We start from the raw sequence: 18264 nt of genomic DNA, 5'->3' as shown, positions 1-18264 counted from the left end.
ATCATGCACCCTCTGATTGGTTAAGGACATCAAGCTGGTCCTGCAGCTAGCCCTATAAATAGAACATATTGCCAATCGCTTTGAACCTTCCAGTGCAAGATCAGAGAAAGATATATGGCAGTGTGTTCATGGAGTGCATGGGTAAAAACATTTCCATGTCCATACCCCTGTTTGGCAATGAAGTTCCTGTGTGTGTTGACTCTGTGAGGTTGCCTTATTCCTCTGACCAGGAAAGGTTTTCAGTGAGTCACAGACTAGTTAAATAGGAGTGTATTCCCTCACAGTGTGTTATCTACAAGCTTCTACAAAGTCGTATTGATGAAATCATAACAAGTGTGAGGTGAAGTGGGACACTAATGTATTTCTAATGAGAAAAAAGTTACTAAAGTGTCCCACTGACACTGAAAGAGACCCTTTAGCTAAAGTAGAGTCTGATGTTGTTTTAGGGGTTGTAGCATCCACTGAATAATACATTATCAAGTTGTTTCATCATTAATTAATGGAAATACACATCACTTAAATAACTAATTTTGATTGTCTACATAGCAGTCTACCAATTTTTAATTGGTAGTCAGCAGTAGGTCAACATTTGTTCACTGTGTACATTGAGTGCTCTGTTTAGGTTATGTAATTCCAATTTGAGCAGACATGTTTTATGAAGTGTTATATAAAAACAACCGCCTTTAGAGGTGTGCCATGTGTGCTTACACTGCATAATAGAGTAATGCTTCTTCTTTCGCTGTCAGCTTTTGTCCTAGCCGAGGTCATCTTTTCTTAGTGACTGTCCAAGTGAATGAAGAGAGAGAGGGTGATTGCAGTGACGTGACCGCACAGCTGATCGGGCGATAACGAGGCAGACAAGCATTCCGCTATGTGCGCCCGGGATGTTTTTGTGATGTTACCAAGCCAAAGATCCACAAAGAAAGAGGTAAATGTAACCAGAAAGCATAGGCAATAGCGTTAGGCTGCCGCGTGATGTTAAATGTGCGTATGGTGAGGATGTTTCACTTGCTGTTTAATCTGGTCTGTCATTGCAGTGGTAGCTGACGATTCTGTGTTTCGTCGTTTATCAGGTCTAATATTTTATTCCGACTTTGTTTTAGGTTTACATGTACATCATTTAGCAGACGCTTTTATCCAGAGCAATTGGGGTTAAGTGCCATGCTCCGTGGAACATCGACAGATGTTGTACGTACTCGGCTCGGGGATTTGAACAAGTGACCTTCCTGTTATTGGTCCAACGCTCTTAACCGTAAGGACGGCTACCTGCCGCCCTATGTATACGGATAGGACAGAGTAGGTTATAATAACTTCAGTTGATAGACACATCATGATTTTCTACACCGCGCTCGCGCTGGATGAAGGAAAGCATGATGAAGCTAGATCCGTGCACTAAATACGCTGTGTAGGACTCTGCGGGGCCGACAAAAAAATATTTGCATCGTAATGACCCACGGTCAATGAAGTGAACAATTACCCCCTTCTGATTCATGTCTCATGTGTAGCCTAGCTGTTGAGCGGGTTAAATGAATCGTCGTAGTTCTGCTACTATTTAATCATGAGACCCCTCGCATGAATTAATCTTCGATAGCTACTTGCGACTGCAGCTGCTAGAGCGGAGGCTTGCTTACATTCCTGGCTGGCGACTTCATTCTGGCTAACAACAGTAGGAGATATGTAGCCAGCTAAATATAGCCGCGGGAAGTAATGGTGCCCTCTGAAAAATCGGGGGGGAAAAAATATTATTAATAAAACAAATTGGCACTGGGACTTTAATAGTCCTGTATTAGCTGACAGATAAGGACAGATATCAATTTGCAAGGCCAGCTCAGGCAAAAATATTTACATCATCCCCACCGCTGGCTATGCAGCTGAATGTAGCAAATGCAATACTCTTTGGAAACTTTTCTCTGTCATAACTTTTGGATTTGAAATTGTAACCAATTACAGACTCACCTGTAGAGGAAGTAGAAGAGTCGGGAGTTTTATAAGGTAGGGGTCTTAAACCTTTTCTTGCCCAGGAAACCCCCTCCCAGGCAAACTGGTGACCCAGGGACCCCCCAATAATGTATTCAGGGCCGGCTCCAGGCATAAGCGACAAACGGTTGCTTAGGGCCCCTGGCCGCTATGGGGCTCACTAACCTACATTCATATATATAATTCTTTTTTTAGGAACTCAGTCGGGTCTCAACTTACTGTTGAGAGTAAAATGCTTTTCATGGCCAATCCAACGTCTGAAGTGGCCGTACAGCGGCAGGTAGCCTTGGGGTGACAGGTAGTCTAGTGGTTATAGTGTTGTACTACTAACCAAAAGGTTGCAAGATCAAATCCCTGAGCTGACAAGGTACAAATCTGTCGTTCTGCCCCTGAACAGTTCCTAGACTGTCATTGAAAATAATGTTTTTTTTCTTAACTGACTTTCCTAGTTAAATAAAGATTAAATGAATACTGTGATGTAGACTTCAGGGCTTTCAGACTTCTTGCAATTAGCAGAGCTATTGTGAAGGGAGTTGTCAAGGAAGGAAGTTTGTGTTTATACAGGATGTACCGCCCCCACCTACCATCAACCAATCATGTCAAGGCGGAGCTATACGGAGCCCCCCGCATTTGTACAAAATTTGAGAGGTGCACAGCGATGTGGTACAGAGCTTGATCTGGCCTCTACATGGCTCCGCAATTGCATCACACCCTCCATACATGTTTGGATCAAGCCTAAATTGGCTTTTAGAATAGTAGAATACACAAGGTGCAAGTTTCAAATGTGGTTGTGCATCCGCAGTTTTTCTCTTCTTTTGTAAGTCCCTGACAGTCAGTTAATTGGCCATGTCAGCTTACAATTTGTAGATTGGTAAGTTAGTCTATCCATTTATCTAAACTTGTACAGTAGTAATGATGGTCGAATACCGACCTGGCACACCGGGCATGTGCCCAGGTGCCCTGACCTCCACAGGGCCCCCGTTGATTTTGTTTGTCACTCAGATATTAAGATGGCACAAGTCATGGCAAAATGTGTAGAATTGCATGAAATGTGTTATAAAATTGCAGAATATTTTCTCCGCCCCATGGCAAAATGTGTAGAACTGCAGGAAATGTACTTTAAAACGTAAATGTTTCCCTCCGCTTGGTGGGGGGCCCCCCAACCAAATCTAGCTTGGGGCCCAAAAGGCTAGAGCCGGCCCTGCATGTCTTATCATCAGGCGAATGATAATGGCAAATTGAGGTTATCGGCATTTAAAAATTAATATATTTAGTAGATAGTTTTTTGTTATTTTGACCTCCCCACATTATAAATGGAACAAGAAGTGTAAACTCTGACATAGCGATTTGGGACTGTGTAGGTGCAGACTGAGCAAGAAAAACAAACAAAAAAACAAATTATGTTCTACTTGTCAGTGTTCTAAATGGGACATTATTTGTCTTTCTACTTAAGCATTGTACTTGACTTGGGCAAGAGCTCACCGGAACTGAGTACCGGCACCTCAAATTGTCTTCTGCATGAGTTTCTGCATCTCCTATAGAATAATAGAATATTATCTCAAAAGTATTAACCTAGTATTGAGGAGCTCCTGCACCTAAATATAAATTGCACTGGCACCCAAAAATAGTACCAACAGCTATTTGGGTCCAAATCAAGCACTGGCCTAAACATGCATATGTAACCGTTTTGCTTCCGTCCCTCTCCTCACCCCTACCTGGGATCGAACCAGGGACCCACTGCACACATCAACAACTGACACCCTTGAAGCATCGTTACCCATCGCTCCACAAAAGCCGCGGCCCTTGCAGAGCAAGGGGAACAACTACTTCAGGTCTCAGAGCAAGTGCCGTCACCCAATTGAAACTCTATTAGTGTGCACCACCGCTAACTAGCTAGCAATTTCACATCGGTTACACATGACCTCATGGATTTCCAAGGTGAGTTCTTTTCTGATGACCACGGCCAGCTGGGCACCGGTGAGTGCAGCACAAAGCTTGAGTCTTGGCATTGACTGTTCTCGTTTTGGGGCCACTCTTGATCTTGCTGCAAGGAATGCCAATTGGAGCCGTCCATTGGTGTCTTCAGTACGGAGGTACGTGACGGCACCGTACGCATGTTCTGAGGCATCACTGAAGACGTGAATACTTGACGTAACACCTTAGCAGTGTGACCTGAGACATCTGTGGAAGTTTGAAGACCCTTTGAAGGCCCTTGAAGGGGTGGCAGGTAGCCTAGTGGTTAGAGCATTGGGCCAGTAACCGGGAGGTTACTGGATCGAATCCCCGGCCTGACAAGGTAAAAATATGTTGTTCTGCTCCTGAACAAGGCAGTTAACCAACATGCTGTTGGTTAATAAGAAATAAGAATTTGTTCTTAAGTGATTTGTGTAGTGAAATAAAGGGTCCAACTGAGCGGAGTCTTGATGGTGGCGGCTTTGCAAGGGTGACCCAAATGCACTGGTTCTGTTGGGGTGATTAGATGGGGATAGTTTGATCTGATGTGCATTAATGGCTGCAACTTATCCAGCAGTTGAAGGGGTAGGCATTTGAGGTGCCAGTATCTTTTCTGAAGGGCTTTGTCCGGTAGGTATGCGGTGCAACGCCCAACTCTTCAGCTGTGAAGGCTCTGTGAATGTCAAAGGACCTGTTTGGTTGACTAACAGGGGCCACACACACAGAAGCTCCATGGACGACGAGGATATCTTGACGCACCATACAAAGTGCCAAGTCCTCAGGATTGCCTAGGAGGCCTGTGCACTCTGACTTGTCGTTCAACAGGGTGCACGTGTCAAGTGACTTGATGCCGCTCCGCAAGATGACTCAACTCATTTTCAGCAGCACCGTCGATCACCGGTGTAGCTCACCCTCAGAGCGCACCATCAGAGCGAATCTTTGGAATGCCTTGATGTCACCGCTCTTGATGTTGGGGCCATCCATTGACCCGGTGATGCATTGGAGGGCAAGCTGGTGGTGCTGGCCATACAGTTCTGTGAGGGAATCCATGGTGTCACTGTATGGGTACCTGCTTTGCCGTAGGAGTCGTAAATTAGCAAAGCCTCTTCCAACTGCAAGTGGTCCACCAATATCTGAAAGTTGAAGCACTCTGTTGTATCTACAGGCAGCACATTGTCGAGGGCCAACTTCAGCCTTGCAAACTCTTGTGGGTCTTCATTGATGAAGTTGGGGATGGTAGGAGTTGGTCCACGGTAGACGCACTCCCGGCTGGGTGGAGAAGGTGTGTGGTAGCGGACAGGTGAGTGCCAACAACGATCAGGTGAGTAGGCCGGGCAGCGACGGTCAGGCGAGTAGTCGCAGTGGCGATGGTCGGTTAAGGGGTGATGACAATGGTCATGTCAGTAGTCGCGGTGGCGACGGTCAGGTGAGTAGTTGCGGGGTAGACAGTCCGACGTGGGCTGACAATGGCAATCAGTTGAGGATTTACAACAACAATCAGGCGTAGGCTGACCATAGCGGTCAGGTAAGTAGTCGCAGCAGCATCGGTCAGGTGAGTAGTCACGGCGATGACAGTCAGGTGTGGGCTAACGACGGCAATCAGGTGTGGGCTGACCCTAATGGTCAGGTGAGTAGTCGCGACGGCAACAATCAGGTGTGGGCTGATGACCGCAGTGGTTAGGTTAGGGCTGGCGTTGGCGATCCTATGAAGTCAGCCCTCTGGGTGACGCTTTAGGGCTCCGAGTTCTGAAATGAGAAGTCGACTGGTTTCACTGGTGCGATGACTCACGATGTCGAGGGGTTGACTGAGTAGATGATGATGATGATGAGGATGACTGGTCTGAGAAGGAGAGCCCTCTGATCCTAAGGTTTTCAATGAGCTGCTCTATCTTATCACACTGCCTTTGTGACTGCAGGTTATCATCTCTGGTTGTCACTAGCTTTGCCCACTCAGGCTGACTAGTCGAGATGTGCCTGCTATGGGTGACCGGTGAGTTGGCCATTATTAAGGAAGGTGAGGCTCCATCCTTATTGTTGCGAGTCAGCCTGGGTAGTTAGTGGCTTGAACTGTTTGGGACCAATTGAAGCAGATTAATTTAGCTCTTCCGTTAGCTCCAGTATCTCCCGTGTTAACTTCTCAGTTTCCTCTCCTTTCAGCTTCAGGAACATTACGACTGTTCTGGAAGAAGAACGGGTTTCTCTCTGATCTTGTACAGGGGGGTAGCTGCTGCTGGTCTTGCTGTGAGAGTAATTAATTCCACTCACAGCGCCGTCTGCCCGTGGTCACTCGTTGGACTGGTGTTTTGTTGTGTGTGGTGTTTGCCTTGAGCCTTCTTGGATGGGCACTCCTAATGTAACTCTATGGCAGCACCCAATGGGCTTGAATTTTCAAGAAAGCAAAAAATAGACCATGTTTGTATGTGGCTTTATTAACTCAATGTTTTTTATTTTCTTTTACATTGTTTGCAAACTGATATGTGACACCTTTTAATGCCAAAATAACACGCAAAACAGGCAACTCCACCTGCCCTGAATGACAGGTCGCCACTACACGAAGTGTACAAAACATTAAGAACACCTTGATTCGGAGGGGTTGGGTTAAATGCGGAAGACACATTTTGGTTGAATGCATTCAGTTGTGCAACTGACTAGGTATCCCCTTTCCCTAATATTGAGTTAAACAGCCTCAGATCAGCCTCAATTCGTTGGGGCATGGACTCTACAATGTGTCGAAAGCATTCCACAGGGATGCTGGCCATGTTGACACCAATGCTTCTCACAGTTTTGTCAAGTTGGCTGGATGTCCTTTGGGTGGTGAACCATTCTTGATACACGGGAAACTGTTGAGCGTGAAAAACCCAGCAGCGGTGCAGTTCTTGACACAAACCGGTGCACCTGGCAACTACTAACATACTCCATTCAAAGGCACTTAATAAGTATTTTGTCTTGCCCATTTATTTCCAGTCAATGTAATGAGCCTATAATTTTTAGTAATTTTATTGTAAATCGAACTTTGCCCACTATAACTCCGCCTATGCATTGAATTGATATCACACAATACATTGTAGGTGCACTTGATCTCCCGTGCCCTGCAGAGAATTGCACTCGGCTTGCATTTTGACTCATAAAGAAGTGATGTTTTTCCAAATTTGGACAAATTATTACAAAATGAAAAGCTGAAATGTCGTGAGTCAATAAGTATTCAATCCCTTTGTTATGGCGAGCCCAAATATGTTCAGGAGTAAACATTTGCTTCACAAGTCACATCATTTGTTGCATGGACTCTCTCTGCGTGCAATAATATTGATAAACATGATTTTTGAATGACTACCTCATCTCTGTACCCCACAAATAAAATGATCTGTAAGGTCCCTCGGTCGAGCGGTGAATTTCAAACACAGATTTAACCACAAAGAACGTGGAGGTATTCCAATGGTTTGCAAAGAAGGGCACCGATTGGTAGATGGGTAAAATAAAAAAAAGCAGACATTGAATATCCCTTTGAGCATGTTGAAGTTATTCATTACACTTTGGATGGTGTATCAATACACCCAGTCACTACAAAGATACAGGCATCCTTCTTAACTCAGTTGCCAGAGAGGAAGGAAACCGCTCAGGGATTTAACAATGAGGCCAATGGGGACTTTAAAACAGTAACGGAGTTTAATGGCTGTGATAGGAGAAATCTGGCGATGGATCAACAAAATCGTAGTTACTCCACAATATTAACCTAATTGACAGAGTGAAAAAAAGGAAGCCTGTACAGAATACACATATTTTAAAAAACATACATCCTGTTTGCAACAAGGCACTAAAGTAAAACTGCAAAAAATGTGGCAAAGAAATAAACTTCATGTCCTGAATACAAAGCGTTATGTTTGGGGCAAATCCAACACAACACATCACTGAGTACATCTCTATATATTTCCAAGAATGGTTGTGGGTGGCTGCATCATGTTATGGGTATGCATGTCATCGGCAAGGACTAGGGAGTTTTTATGATGAACAAAAACGGAATTGAGCTAAGCACAGGCAAAATCATAGAGGAAAACCTGGTTCTGTCTGCTTTCCACCAGACACTGGGAGACAAATTCCCCTTTCAGTAGGACAATAACCTAAAACACAAGGCCAAATATACACTGGAGTTGCTTACCGAGATGACATTGAATGTTCCTGAGTGGCCTAGTTACTGTTTTGTCTTAAAATGACTTGAAAATGGCTGTGTAGCAATGATCAACATCCAACTTTTTTAAAGAATAATGTGCAAATATTGTACAATCGAGTTGTGCAAAGCCCTTCGAGACTTACCCAGAAAGACTCACAGCTGTAATTGCTGACAAAGGTGATTCTAACCTGTATTGACTCAGGGGGTTGAATACTTATGTAATCAAGATATATTAGTGTTTTATTTTTCATGTTTATTTTTTTACAAATGTTAGATTTTTTGTGTGTAGAAAATAAAAACTAAAAACATTTAAATCCATTTTCATCCCACTTTCTAACACAACAAAATGTAGAAAAAGTGAAGGGGTGTGAATACTTTCTGAAGGCACTGTATTTCAAGGGAATAAACGTAACTTTTTCAATCTTCCTCCGAGACGATTGAATGACAAATTTAAGTTTTTATCAAAAACGACTGTTTTCAGCACCCACTGCAATTACACACAACATTGTTCTGTGTAATTGCGGGCTATTCTTTGGGTGCTGAAAACAGTAGTTTTTGATAAAAACTTAATTTTATGTGACGTTGGAGCTCCAGCCCGCCCACACAGTCACTGCTCAACTCCATCGTGAATCATGGAGTGGAGTTTAGTTGGCTAGTTATTGCTTAACCAAGTCAAGATGTGTTTGCCTTACAGAAACGAGGATGAAATCAACATGATTAGCACCGATGGACTCTCTAAATGCGAGGCGACCTGGCGCGAGACTGGGAAAAGGCCACAGGCGGAGATGTTGCACCTTCTGTCCGCTGTCATTGTCTGGCTTGTGACGGGGACAACCATCTCCAGTCTTAACAAATGGATTTTTGCAGTGTACAACTTCAGGTACCCCTTACTGCTGTCGGCCCTGCACATGTTGACAGCGATAGTGGTGGACTATGGGCTTATTAAACTGCGAATGCTCCAGCAAAACGGTGGGGTTGACAACCAAAAGGACCTTACCACCAGCGCCAAATGCAAGGTGTTTCTATTGAGCTTGACATTTTGTGCCAGCATCGCATTTGGCAACGTGGGTCTGAACTATGTCCAGCTGTCATTTGCCCAAATGATCTACACCACCACGCCAATCTTCACCCTGGCCATCTCCACTCTGATCCTGGGCAAGCAACACCACATCCTCAAATACACAGCCATGATGCCCATCTGTCTGGGAGCCTCGTTCAGCATCATGGGCGAGGTCCAGTACGACCAGACAGGCTGCTTCTTCGTATTCGCTGCGACAATGTTGAGAGGTGTCAAATCCATCCAGCAAGGTGAGTCACAGCTGCTACCTTCAACTTGTCTTTATGATAGTTGTTATGTTGCATCTCTGATGGTGGTTGACACATTGATCATCACTTTATAAATGTTGAACTGTATAATAAACTTCTGTTGTTGCCCTAGGGGTCGTTCCTAAGGATTTCAATCACTTTCTGACTTCTGATTTGAACATAACCTTTCTTACATGTTTGCCGATGGTGGAAGTGGTCAGAAAGTTACATTTTTGGCCTGAATGCCAAAACATTTAGGAGATTAGGTGTTCAAATATTACCCATTTTGCCTACCCTACCATGTCTTCATCACTGAAAAAGATTCAGTTTGATATAATTTGAAAGTTTACAAACAGGGTTGTCAAACTGTTTTATGATTTCTAGAAATATTCATTTTATATTCATCAATCATTTTAAAGTTTTAACGTCATTATCTAAAAACGTGTAAACTCAGATGTTTCTCATTTTCACTAATGTTGTAGCTTAGAACCTATTTTTCATCATCTGAAGTATTTGTGTTGTGCCCATCATCGATTGAGAGACAGCATACTCTTGGGTATAATTTCAATCATAGAAATATAATTAATAGAATGGACCTATCCCTTCAGACCCCTGCAATCAGAAGACACAAAGAGAAAGGTTTTACTCCACACAAAATCTGTCCAAGAAAATAAGCCCACGAAGTGAGTAATTTTTGTATGGTGGTCAGTGAAAGAGTGTTGAATTTGGTCAAAGGAAAATGTAATTGCTAATTTGCTATGTGAGGCTTATTTGAGCAAATATACATTTTGTTATGGTTTGGTTGTTAGTTACGAATGCACTGATATAGGTGGACGCATGTGGCAATTTGAAAGAAACATTATACTGGAGTTGTGCCTGTTGTCATAGAGAGAGAGATGGAGGACTCATCATGGATATAATCTGTTTTAGCATGGACATTGCCATTGAGGAATTCTCCCATTTTAAAGGAGTCCACTGGGTGGGGATTCCTAATGAGTTGGGAGCAATCAGCAAATGGAGAAGAAAATGTACTTCTTTAAAATGGAGATAGCTAGCCTCAATGGCACCGCCCATGCTATAATGGCACACATAGAAAGATGAGTAATCTCTTTGGCCTGGTAGTCACACACATATCTGCCCTCTCATTGGCTAGAATGGTCCCACCTGATCTCGCCTGCTTTCTATGTTTGAGGACATGTATTTCCATTGCTAGAGCGGTCACTCAAATATCTTGTTAATACTGTATAATAGACCATCTTTGCTACAATTTAGCTGCTACACAATTGACATTCAAATTGAATTGAAACTTCTAATTACTACCAGTAAGATGGCTGATGGTCCACCCACTGTCGAATGTCAACTTGAATGGGAATGTCTATCCTATTATCTATATTTTAAGGATTTCAATAGGTTTCCAATGGAAGATTGATAGTTTAATTTATAACAATGGATATTCTCACTCAAGTCAACGTTATTTGATGTGTAGACCTCCAACCATCTTTGTGGTACCATTTTAAAGTTAAAATTTAAATTATGTTCTAGTCTCATAGTCTTTTAATTATAGGCCTATGGTTTATTATGTGTAGGTCTATGTGAGTCGCATGGTAAATATAAGAGTAATGGATTTACGTAGGCCTACAGTACTATTTGGACAATGTTCGATGGTTCGTTGTGTGCTGTACGTTTTAGTAGGGAATAGGGGAGGCTGTGCTTTTCTGATCTTTTATCATCTTTCTGATACTCTACCATTTGAAAGTTTACATTTCAACTTTTTTCACATTTTAGTACATTATCAGCCAAAACATGACACTCACCCTGTAGTTAAGAGTATGCTGTGTCTCAACACATGATGGCAGGCACAACACAAACACCTCAGATGATGTAAAATATGGTCAAAGCTAAAATGTATATAAACACAATCTTAGTTTATGCTTTTTTAGATAATTGACATTAAAGCTTAAAACATTTGACAACCCTGTTTGTACATTTTCAAATGATATTATACTCAACCATTTAATTTGTTCAGTGATGAAGACATCATGTCTCATGCTAGGGTGGGGTATGCAAAATGGGTCAACTTTAAGCACCTCTTTTCTCTTGATTTTTTGGGGCATTCAGGTCCAAAAATTCACTTTCTGACTACCTCTACCACGAGCAAACATGTACGGAAGGTTTTGTTGAAATGAAAAGGGGTGCAGTCAGAAGTCATGGGAATTATATGGAACGACCCCTCAGCAATATGAACATATGGGTGCTATCAGATTTTGGAGGACAAATCAGAAATGTCCCTGTGTACTTAAATACTTTCCTTTCAAAAGAGTGGAAAATATGTCCCCTAACCGAAATTCTCTGACATCAGTCAGAGTGTATATTTGGTGTTTCTTCCAATCCCATATAAACTTCCCACACTGCAGTCAGTGCTGGACATTTTTACTGCTGCCCAGAGTTACCAAGTAACACACCCAGTCTAGCTAGAGGTGTTGTGTTGCCTGTTGCTAAGGACACTTTCAAAACTACTGACAGGGCTGACCCAATAAAAACTTATCAAAAAGGACTCATTCCTGACAGGTAAACCAGGCAGAGAGCTCATTCTAGTTCTGTGGCAGAGTTCCATCCTGTTTACCAGGAATTAGTCCTATCACTTTGTTACTGTCATACTTTCAAATCAAATATTATGTCACATGTTTTGTAAATGATAGCTGTTATCTAAGAGTGATATGCTTACTTATGGGCCCTTCCCAACTATGATGAGAGAAAGAAAATACAGAAATAATAGAAGACTAAAACACATAATAATAAAAGTAATAATAAATACATAATGAGTAACGATAACTTGGCTACTGTATATACACAGGGTACCAGTACCGAGTCGATGTACTGGGGTACGAGGTGATTGAGGTAGATATGTACATATAACTAGGAATAAAGTTACATATAGATTAAAACTCTCGAGACTTCCTTCCTGTATTTGAACAGTATGAATCTGTTAATATATTTTCTCTACTTGTTTTGTTAGTGTACTGTATAGTGCTGTACTGATAATGAACCTGCTAGTCTCAGAATGGATTTCACATCATAAGTAAACAAACCTATGACATTTCCATGTTCTGAACATGGCAGATTTGACGTTATGTTAAAATAATGACTTATGGTCTGGATTTTCTACTCACTCAGAACCACCACCCTGAAATACCAATGTTGTTGGATGGTGTCGTGTTTCAGCAGCTATTTTCAAACTACCCTCGTAAAGGTCTCACTTGTTTACTTTATATGACACACATCAGTGGTGCACGTGTCTTGTTATTTTGCTAAAGGAGTCTCACTCCCTTGGTATCCATGCCATTAGCTGACGTGTTGTTTCACAAATATAACACATCTCAATGATATGAATGTGGAACTACAGTGTTGTTTTGTATGATTATGTTTTATTTCTCTCTATCCTCTCTTATCTTTGTATTTAATCCCTCCACCCAAAACCAAACCTTGTGTTTGCGCTATAATGTTTAGTCTGTCATGAGACTACTTTGTATTTAAGCCTACTTTGTGTGTTTTCTGCTTCTCTCTATGTGCTTTTCTTTGTGTGTGTCTCTCAGGTATCTTGCTCCAGGAAGAGAAAATCAACTCTGTGTTCCTGCTGTACCTGATGTCTATCCCCAGTTTCTGCATCCTGGCCGTAGCTGCTCTGGCCCTGGAGAACTGGGCCGTGCTGGAGTCTCCAATGCACTACGACCACAACCTGTGGCTCTTCATTCTGCTCAGCTGCCTGGGCTCTGTCATGTACAACCTGGCCAGCTGCTGCGTCATAACCCTCACCTCCGCCGTCACCCTGCACATCCTGGGCAACCTGAGTGTGGTGGGCAACCTGCTGCTCTCCCAACTGCTGTTCGGCAACGAGATGTCAGCGCTCAGCTGTGCCGGTGTGGCTCTTACTCTCTCTGGCATGCTCATCTACCAGAACTCTGAGTTCATCTCCAACTACCTGGATGCACGGCGAGCTAAAGCCAGGGAGCTCAGCCGAGTGAGGGAGGAGGGTATTGCATTCCAACCACCCCCACAAAACCAGCAGGAGAGGGTAGACGCTGCCGGGAAACGAGAGGACAAGATGGACTGAGAGAGAGGGGGGGAGAGAGAGAGAGATTTCCTGTCCTTAGGGTTAGTTAAGTCAGCTGGTTCTGTGGAGAGGTTTGGGAAATTGTCTGTGACCTCATGATGTCATAGTTGACGATGACGACATGAGTGACAGAACTTGTTTGGTTGGGTCGTTTTTACCTCTTCACTGTGCCAATGTATTTATTTCGGCCATGGTCTCATGGAACAGAAGTCAGCTGACTAAAAAAAAACAGATGCCTTTAGGAAAGTGACAGTTGAGTTTGTACTGTTCTAATACTCATACATGCACACATACTGGTATGCATGCATGAGCACACAAACTATGTGATACGTCTCATGAGATATCACGCACTGTTACTCACACTACACTGTGAAAATGTTCTCTCTGAGTGAGTGCTCAGTGGGATGGTTGGGTGGGAAGGACTAGGAACACTGCTCTTATGGATGGGCACAAATACGTTTTAAAAACATATGGTAATGTTACCTAACCTTCCCCTGGTCTCGTATCAGTGGGAAAGAGGTTTTCTGGCAGCTTTTATTTGGGGATCTTAAAATGGGTGTTCTGCATTTGTTGTAGTGCTATAGCTTTTGTCTAGATGAAGTTTACAATGGCGTAAACATTCAAGCTAACAGGTTCAGCATATCATTTCTCCTGGCTGTTTGTAGGAATGGCGGCCAGTAAGCCACAATGTTAATCTACTGCATAGTGAGGCATAGATCTGAGGGGAGCCACCTTGTCCCACTAAACGACCCCTTATTGCATTTCTCTTCATTTCCTCTTAATAAAAGGAACCTATTATAATCATTTTAATAACCTCCTACCTTTACAGCAGTTCTCACTGCAGCAAATGTCTATTATAAGGCCTATCCACTCTCTAAGGAGTCTCACTCATCTTTAGCACACTCCATAAAAAGTGTTTCATCATTCTCTCCTTACCGCCACTCAAACAGAAATGTCTTCTCCACTCAGAGGGTGCCACATTACATTTAGTCTTTATAACTGACCTCTGCTGGACAGTGTTATTGTAACTCCATTTTAATTTTTGAATATTTATGATGCAATGGTATTTCTTTCATTTATTTTTTATTCTGTAAGCAACACTATTTTTTGTCCTGTTTATGATTCTTACACAGGACAAAGAGGAAGTTGTTATTGGATTTCTGTTTACTAAATTGAATACAAAAGCTGTAGTATGTCTCTTACCAGAATTGACCTTGATCACAATTTAAAACTACTTAATTGAAGTTGGAAAGCTCTTACATGATGTGTCCAGAGCACTGACATAGGTCAGAAGTCACTCAGTAACTGGAGGTCTAGTCAACTGGTCTGTCACTTGGCCAACTAATGTACACTACCTTTCAACATTTTGCAGTCACTTAGAAATGTCCTTGCTTTTGAAAGAAAAATGTTAACTTCTTTAGATTAGTTGAGTATCTGGAGCATCAGCATTTGACGGTTCGATTACAGGCTCAAAATGGCCAGAAACAAAGACTTTCTTCTGAAACTCGTCAGTCTATTCTTGTTCTGAGAAATGCGAGAAATTGCCAAGAAACTGAAGATCCCGTACAACGCTGTGTACTACTCCTTTCAGCACAAACTGGCTCTAACCAGAATAGATATGATATGTTTCCATGAGATGCCATCTTAACCGACTTAATTTTAAATATATATTTTTTTAGCCCTTTTTCTCCCCAATTGGTAGTTAGTCTAATCTCATCTCTGCAACTCCCGTACGGACTCGGGAGAGGCGAAGGTTGAGAGCCGTGCGTCCTCCGAAACACAACCCAACCAAGCCGCACTGCTTCTTGACACAATGCCCACTTAACCCGGAAGCCAGCCGCAGCAATGTGTTGGAGGAAACACTGTACACCTGGCAACCGCGTCAGTGTGCACTGCACCTGGCCCGCCACAGGAGTCGCTAGTGCACGATGGGACAGGGACATCCCTGCCGTCCAAACCCTCCCCTAACCTGGACGACTCTGGGCCAATTGTGTGCCGCCCCATGGGTCTCACGATCGCGGCCGGCTGCAACAGAGTCTGGACTCGAACCCAGAACTTCTAGTGGCACAGCTAGCACCGCGATGCTGTGCCTTAGACAACTGCACCACTCGGGAGGCCCTTTAACTGACTTAACCTGTTGAGTGTAGGGGGCAGTATTTTGATGTTTGGATGAAAAACGTACCCAAATGAAACTGCCTATTTCTCAGGCCCAGAATCTAGAATATGCATATAATTAGGATAGAAAACACTAAAGTTTCCAAAACTGTCAAAATATTGTCTGTGAGTATAACAGAACTGATATTGCAGGCAAAAACCTGAGGAAAATCCAACCCGGAAGTGATGTTTTTCCTGAAAGCTCTCTGTTCCATTGCCTGCCTTCACTCCATTTAAAGGGATATCAACCAGATTCATTTTCCTATGGCTTCCACATGTTGTGAACAGTCTTTAGACATAATTTCAGGCTGTTATTTTGAAAAATGAGCGAGAAAGATCACATCGCGTCATTGTATGGCTGGGAGCAGCTTGGAGCAGACATTTTCTCTCCTATTGAAGAAGGTACAGTCCGGTTGAAATATTATCGATTATATATTGTACAAACAACCTGAGGATTGATTATAAAAATCGTTTGACATGTTTCAACGAACTTTACGGATACTATTTGGAATTTTCGTCTGCCCGGTCGTGACCGCTCTAGCCTGTGGATTTCTGAAAAAAACATGCCAACCAAATGGAAGTATTTTGGATATAAAAATAATCTTTATGGAACAAAAGGAACATTTATTGTGTAACTGGGAGTCTCGTGAGTGCAAACATCCGAAGATCATCAAAGGTAAGCGATTCATTTAATTGCTTTTCTGACTTTCGTGACCAATCTACTTGGCTGCTAGCTGTTTGTAATGTTTTATCTGCTGAGAGAGATGTCCTTACATAAATGCTTGGTATGCTTTTGCCAAAAAGCTTTTTTGAAATCTGACACACCAGGTGGATTAACAACAAGCTAAGCTGTGTTTTTCTATATTGCACTTGTGATTTCATGAAAATGTTATATTTTTAGTAATTTAATTTGAATTTGGCACTCTGCAATTCAGCGGATGTTGACGAAAATGATCCCGCTAATGGGATGGGTGCATCAAGAAGTTAATTTGGCTTCAAATGCTCTATTGAGTCTTCACATAGGAATGAATAGTGTCACGTGATCAATGGCTTTGTCCATTCATATACAGTCATTCAATTACACCCATCTTAAGGCTAGTGTTACTGAAAGGACCTTATGAAGATGTTGAATGAAGTTGTTTCTAATCTTCCTTTCCCAGTCAAATAACCTTCAGGTGTGAGACTTAGCCCCCCTTAGCCTTTGATAGACTATTTGGAAATGGTTATATATTTTTTGTTATACCCGCCTGATGTTTTTCCCCCAATATGTTGTCATATGCACAGCAGTAGACACATAATGATTTGTTTCCAGCCTCAACCTGATAAATTAGTCATTTGAATGAAGATAAGATGAATGCCATTCTCAAACATTTCTATTGAGAGGATCATGTTATTGATGGTAGTTAAATACCTCCGTCTTCAACATAGTTTGTTGCAGACCATTTGTTTAATGACTTAAGTAAGTTGGCAGTTGAAGCGAGATCAAATAGCTGAAAGCACGTCTGCCCACAACCCCGGTTTGTCTTCTGGTCAACTGTTATAATCTGTTTGTTAAATAGCCTACTGATCAAAAGGCCAGTTTTGTTTAGCAACTTTGCATTTATGATAAGATACTTTTTAATCACACAGCCCTTAGAATACCTATTTAAACTGTACCAGCATCACAGATCTGCATTTGATTTGTCAGACTGGGTCAGTTTGACAACTCTGGGTTTGACTAGTCAGGCTGCTTGTTCACACAGAGGTTGTCTTTGACTGGCTATAAGGGCAGAGCAATGCACATATTGCACTGACGAGTTATGGAAGATGCTGCCTTTACAGTGTATGGCTCTTATGTATATACGGTTGATGTTGTCTGAAAACGTTACATGTAAAATAATTATTTTATTGTATTGATTTTACAATCATGGAAGGCTGGCTCAAATATACTGGTTCAAAAACATGTGTCTCCTGTCTTATTTTAGTTTAGCAAAATGGACAATGGCATGTCTAGACACATTAAGCAAACACAAAGTACAGTTGAACAAACATCCCAAACACACTGTAGTAAAATAAATAGCCAGACTACCGGATACAATACTGTAGGAATTTTATTCAGTTTACCACATACGTGGTGGAGCCATTTCCCTGGTTACTGATGTTTGACCTCAAAATCCCCCAGTCAACCTTGTTGTATGAAAATAACATAATGAGAGTAGATTATTTTTTCTATCTAAACTCTCTGCCAAATATGTGTGTGTTCTTTCTTCCCATACAGGGATGTCTTGGCTCTCTGTAAACAGAGTGATGTCGCTGAACAACTCCTTGACTTTTTTGCCTGAATAAGGTAGTGTTGTTGCTCCCCCTTCTGCTCAGCATTTCACCCTTTTGCTTACTCTCATATCATTTGTATATAGGGCTCTCTAAACAACACTTCACTCACCCCCCCTGAGTTGATAAACAGCTTTGTGTCAAAACGGTGTCATTACAAAGACATGGTAATCTATCTAGTTAAGCCTCATAAAGTTTTACATGACATAAGAGTCAATTGAGGAGAAGAGCTTTGAAGGAAGTAGTAAGAGAAGGGAGGACAGACAGTCCCACGATTCAGTCTGTTCTC

General features: G+C 42.2%; 1 protein-coding gene across 5 annotated transcripts; it reads left to right on the top strand.

The window, feature by feature from the left end:
- Nucleotides 1-738: 738 nt before the first annotated feature.
- LOC139408719 (solute carrier family 35 member E4-like) lies at nucleotides 739-17605 on the top strand. 5 transcript variants are annotated; one of them, XM_071152961.1, is made up of 5 exons: nucleotides 885-928; nucleotides 5096-5230; nucleotides 6088-6171; nucleotides 8790-9403; nucleotides 12994-17605. In XM_071152961.1, exons 4-5 carry the CDS (start codon nucleotides 8809-8811, stop codon nucleotides 13509-13511), a joined length of 1113 nt encoding a protein of 370 aa, XP_071009062.1. In that variant the 5' UTR covers nucleotides 885-928; nucleotides 5096-5230; nucleotides 6088-6171; nucleotides 8790-8808; the 3' UTR covers nucleotides 13512-17605. The 5 variants fall into 5 exon arrangements, with proteins under 5 accessions (XP_071009059.1, XP_071009061.1, XP_071009062.1 ...); XM_071152960.1 differs by lacking the exon at nucleotides 6088-6171 and having other exon boundaries at nucleotides 835-928; XM_071152958.1 differs by lacking the exons at nucleotides 5096-5230; nucleotides 6088-6171 and having other exon boundaries at nucleotides 739-928.
- Nucleotides 17606-18264: the final 659 nt, after the last annotated feature.

This window comes from Oncorhynchus clarkii, chromosome 5 (genome assembly GCF_045791955.1).
Source record: "Oncorhynchus clarkii lewisi isolate Uvic-CL-2024 chromosome 5, UVic_Ocla_1.0, whole genome shotgun sequence".
Classification (NCBI taxonomy): domain Eukaryota; kingdom Metazoa; phylum Chordata; class Actinopteri; order Salmoniformes; family Salmonidae; genus Oncorhynchus; species Oncorhynchus clarkii.
This window is presented reverse-complemented; position numbering and strand designations above follow the sequence as displayed.

What these genes read in the sequence shown, in the direction of transcription:
- LOC139408719 (XM_071152957.1), top strand. Translation starts at nt 1,277, where the DNA reads ATGTATACGGATAGGACAGA. An exon ending in ATGTATACGGATAGGACAGA is followed by an intron (nt 1,297 to 8,789) that starts GTAGGTTATAAT and finishes TTTGCCTTACAG; the next exon opens with AAACGAGGATGAAATCAACA. An exon ending in TGTCAAATCCATCCAGCAAG is followed by an intron (nt 9,404 to 12,993) that starts GTGAGTCACAGC and finishes TGTGTCTCTCAG; the next exon opens with GTATCTTGCTCCAGGAAGAG.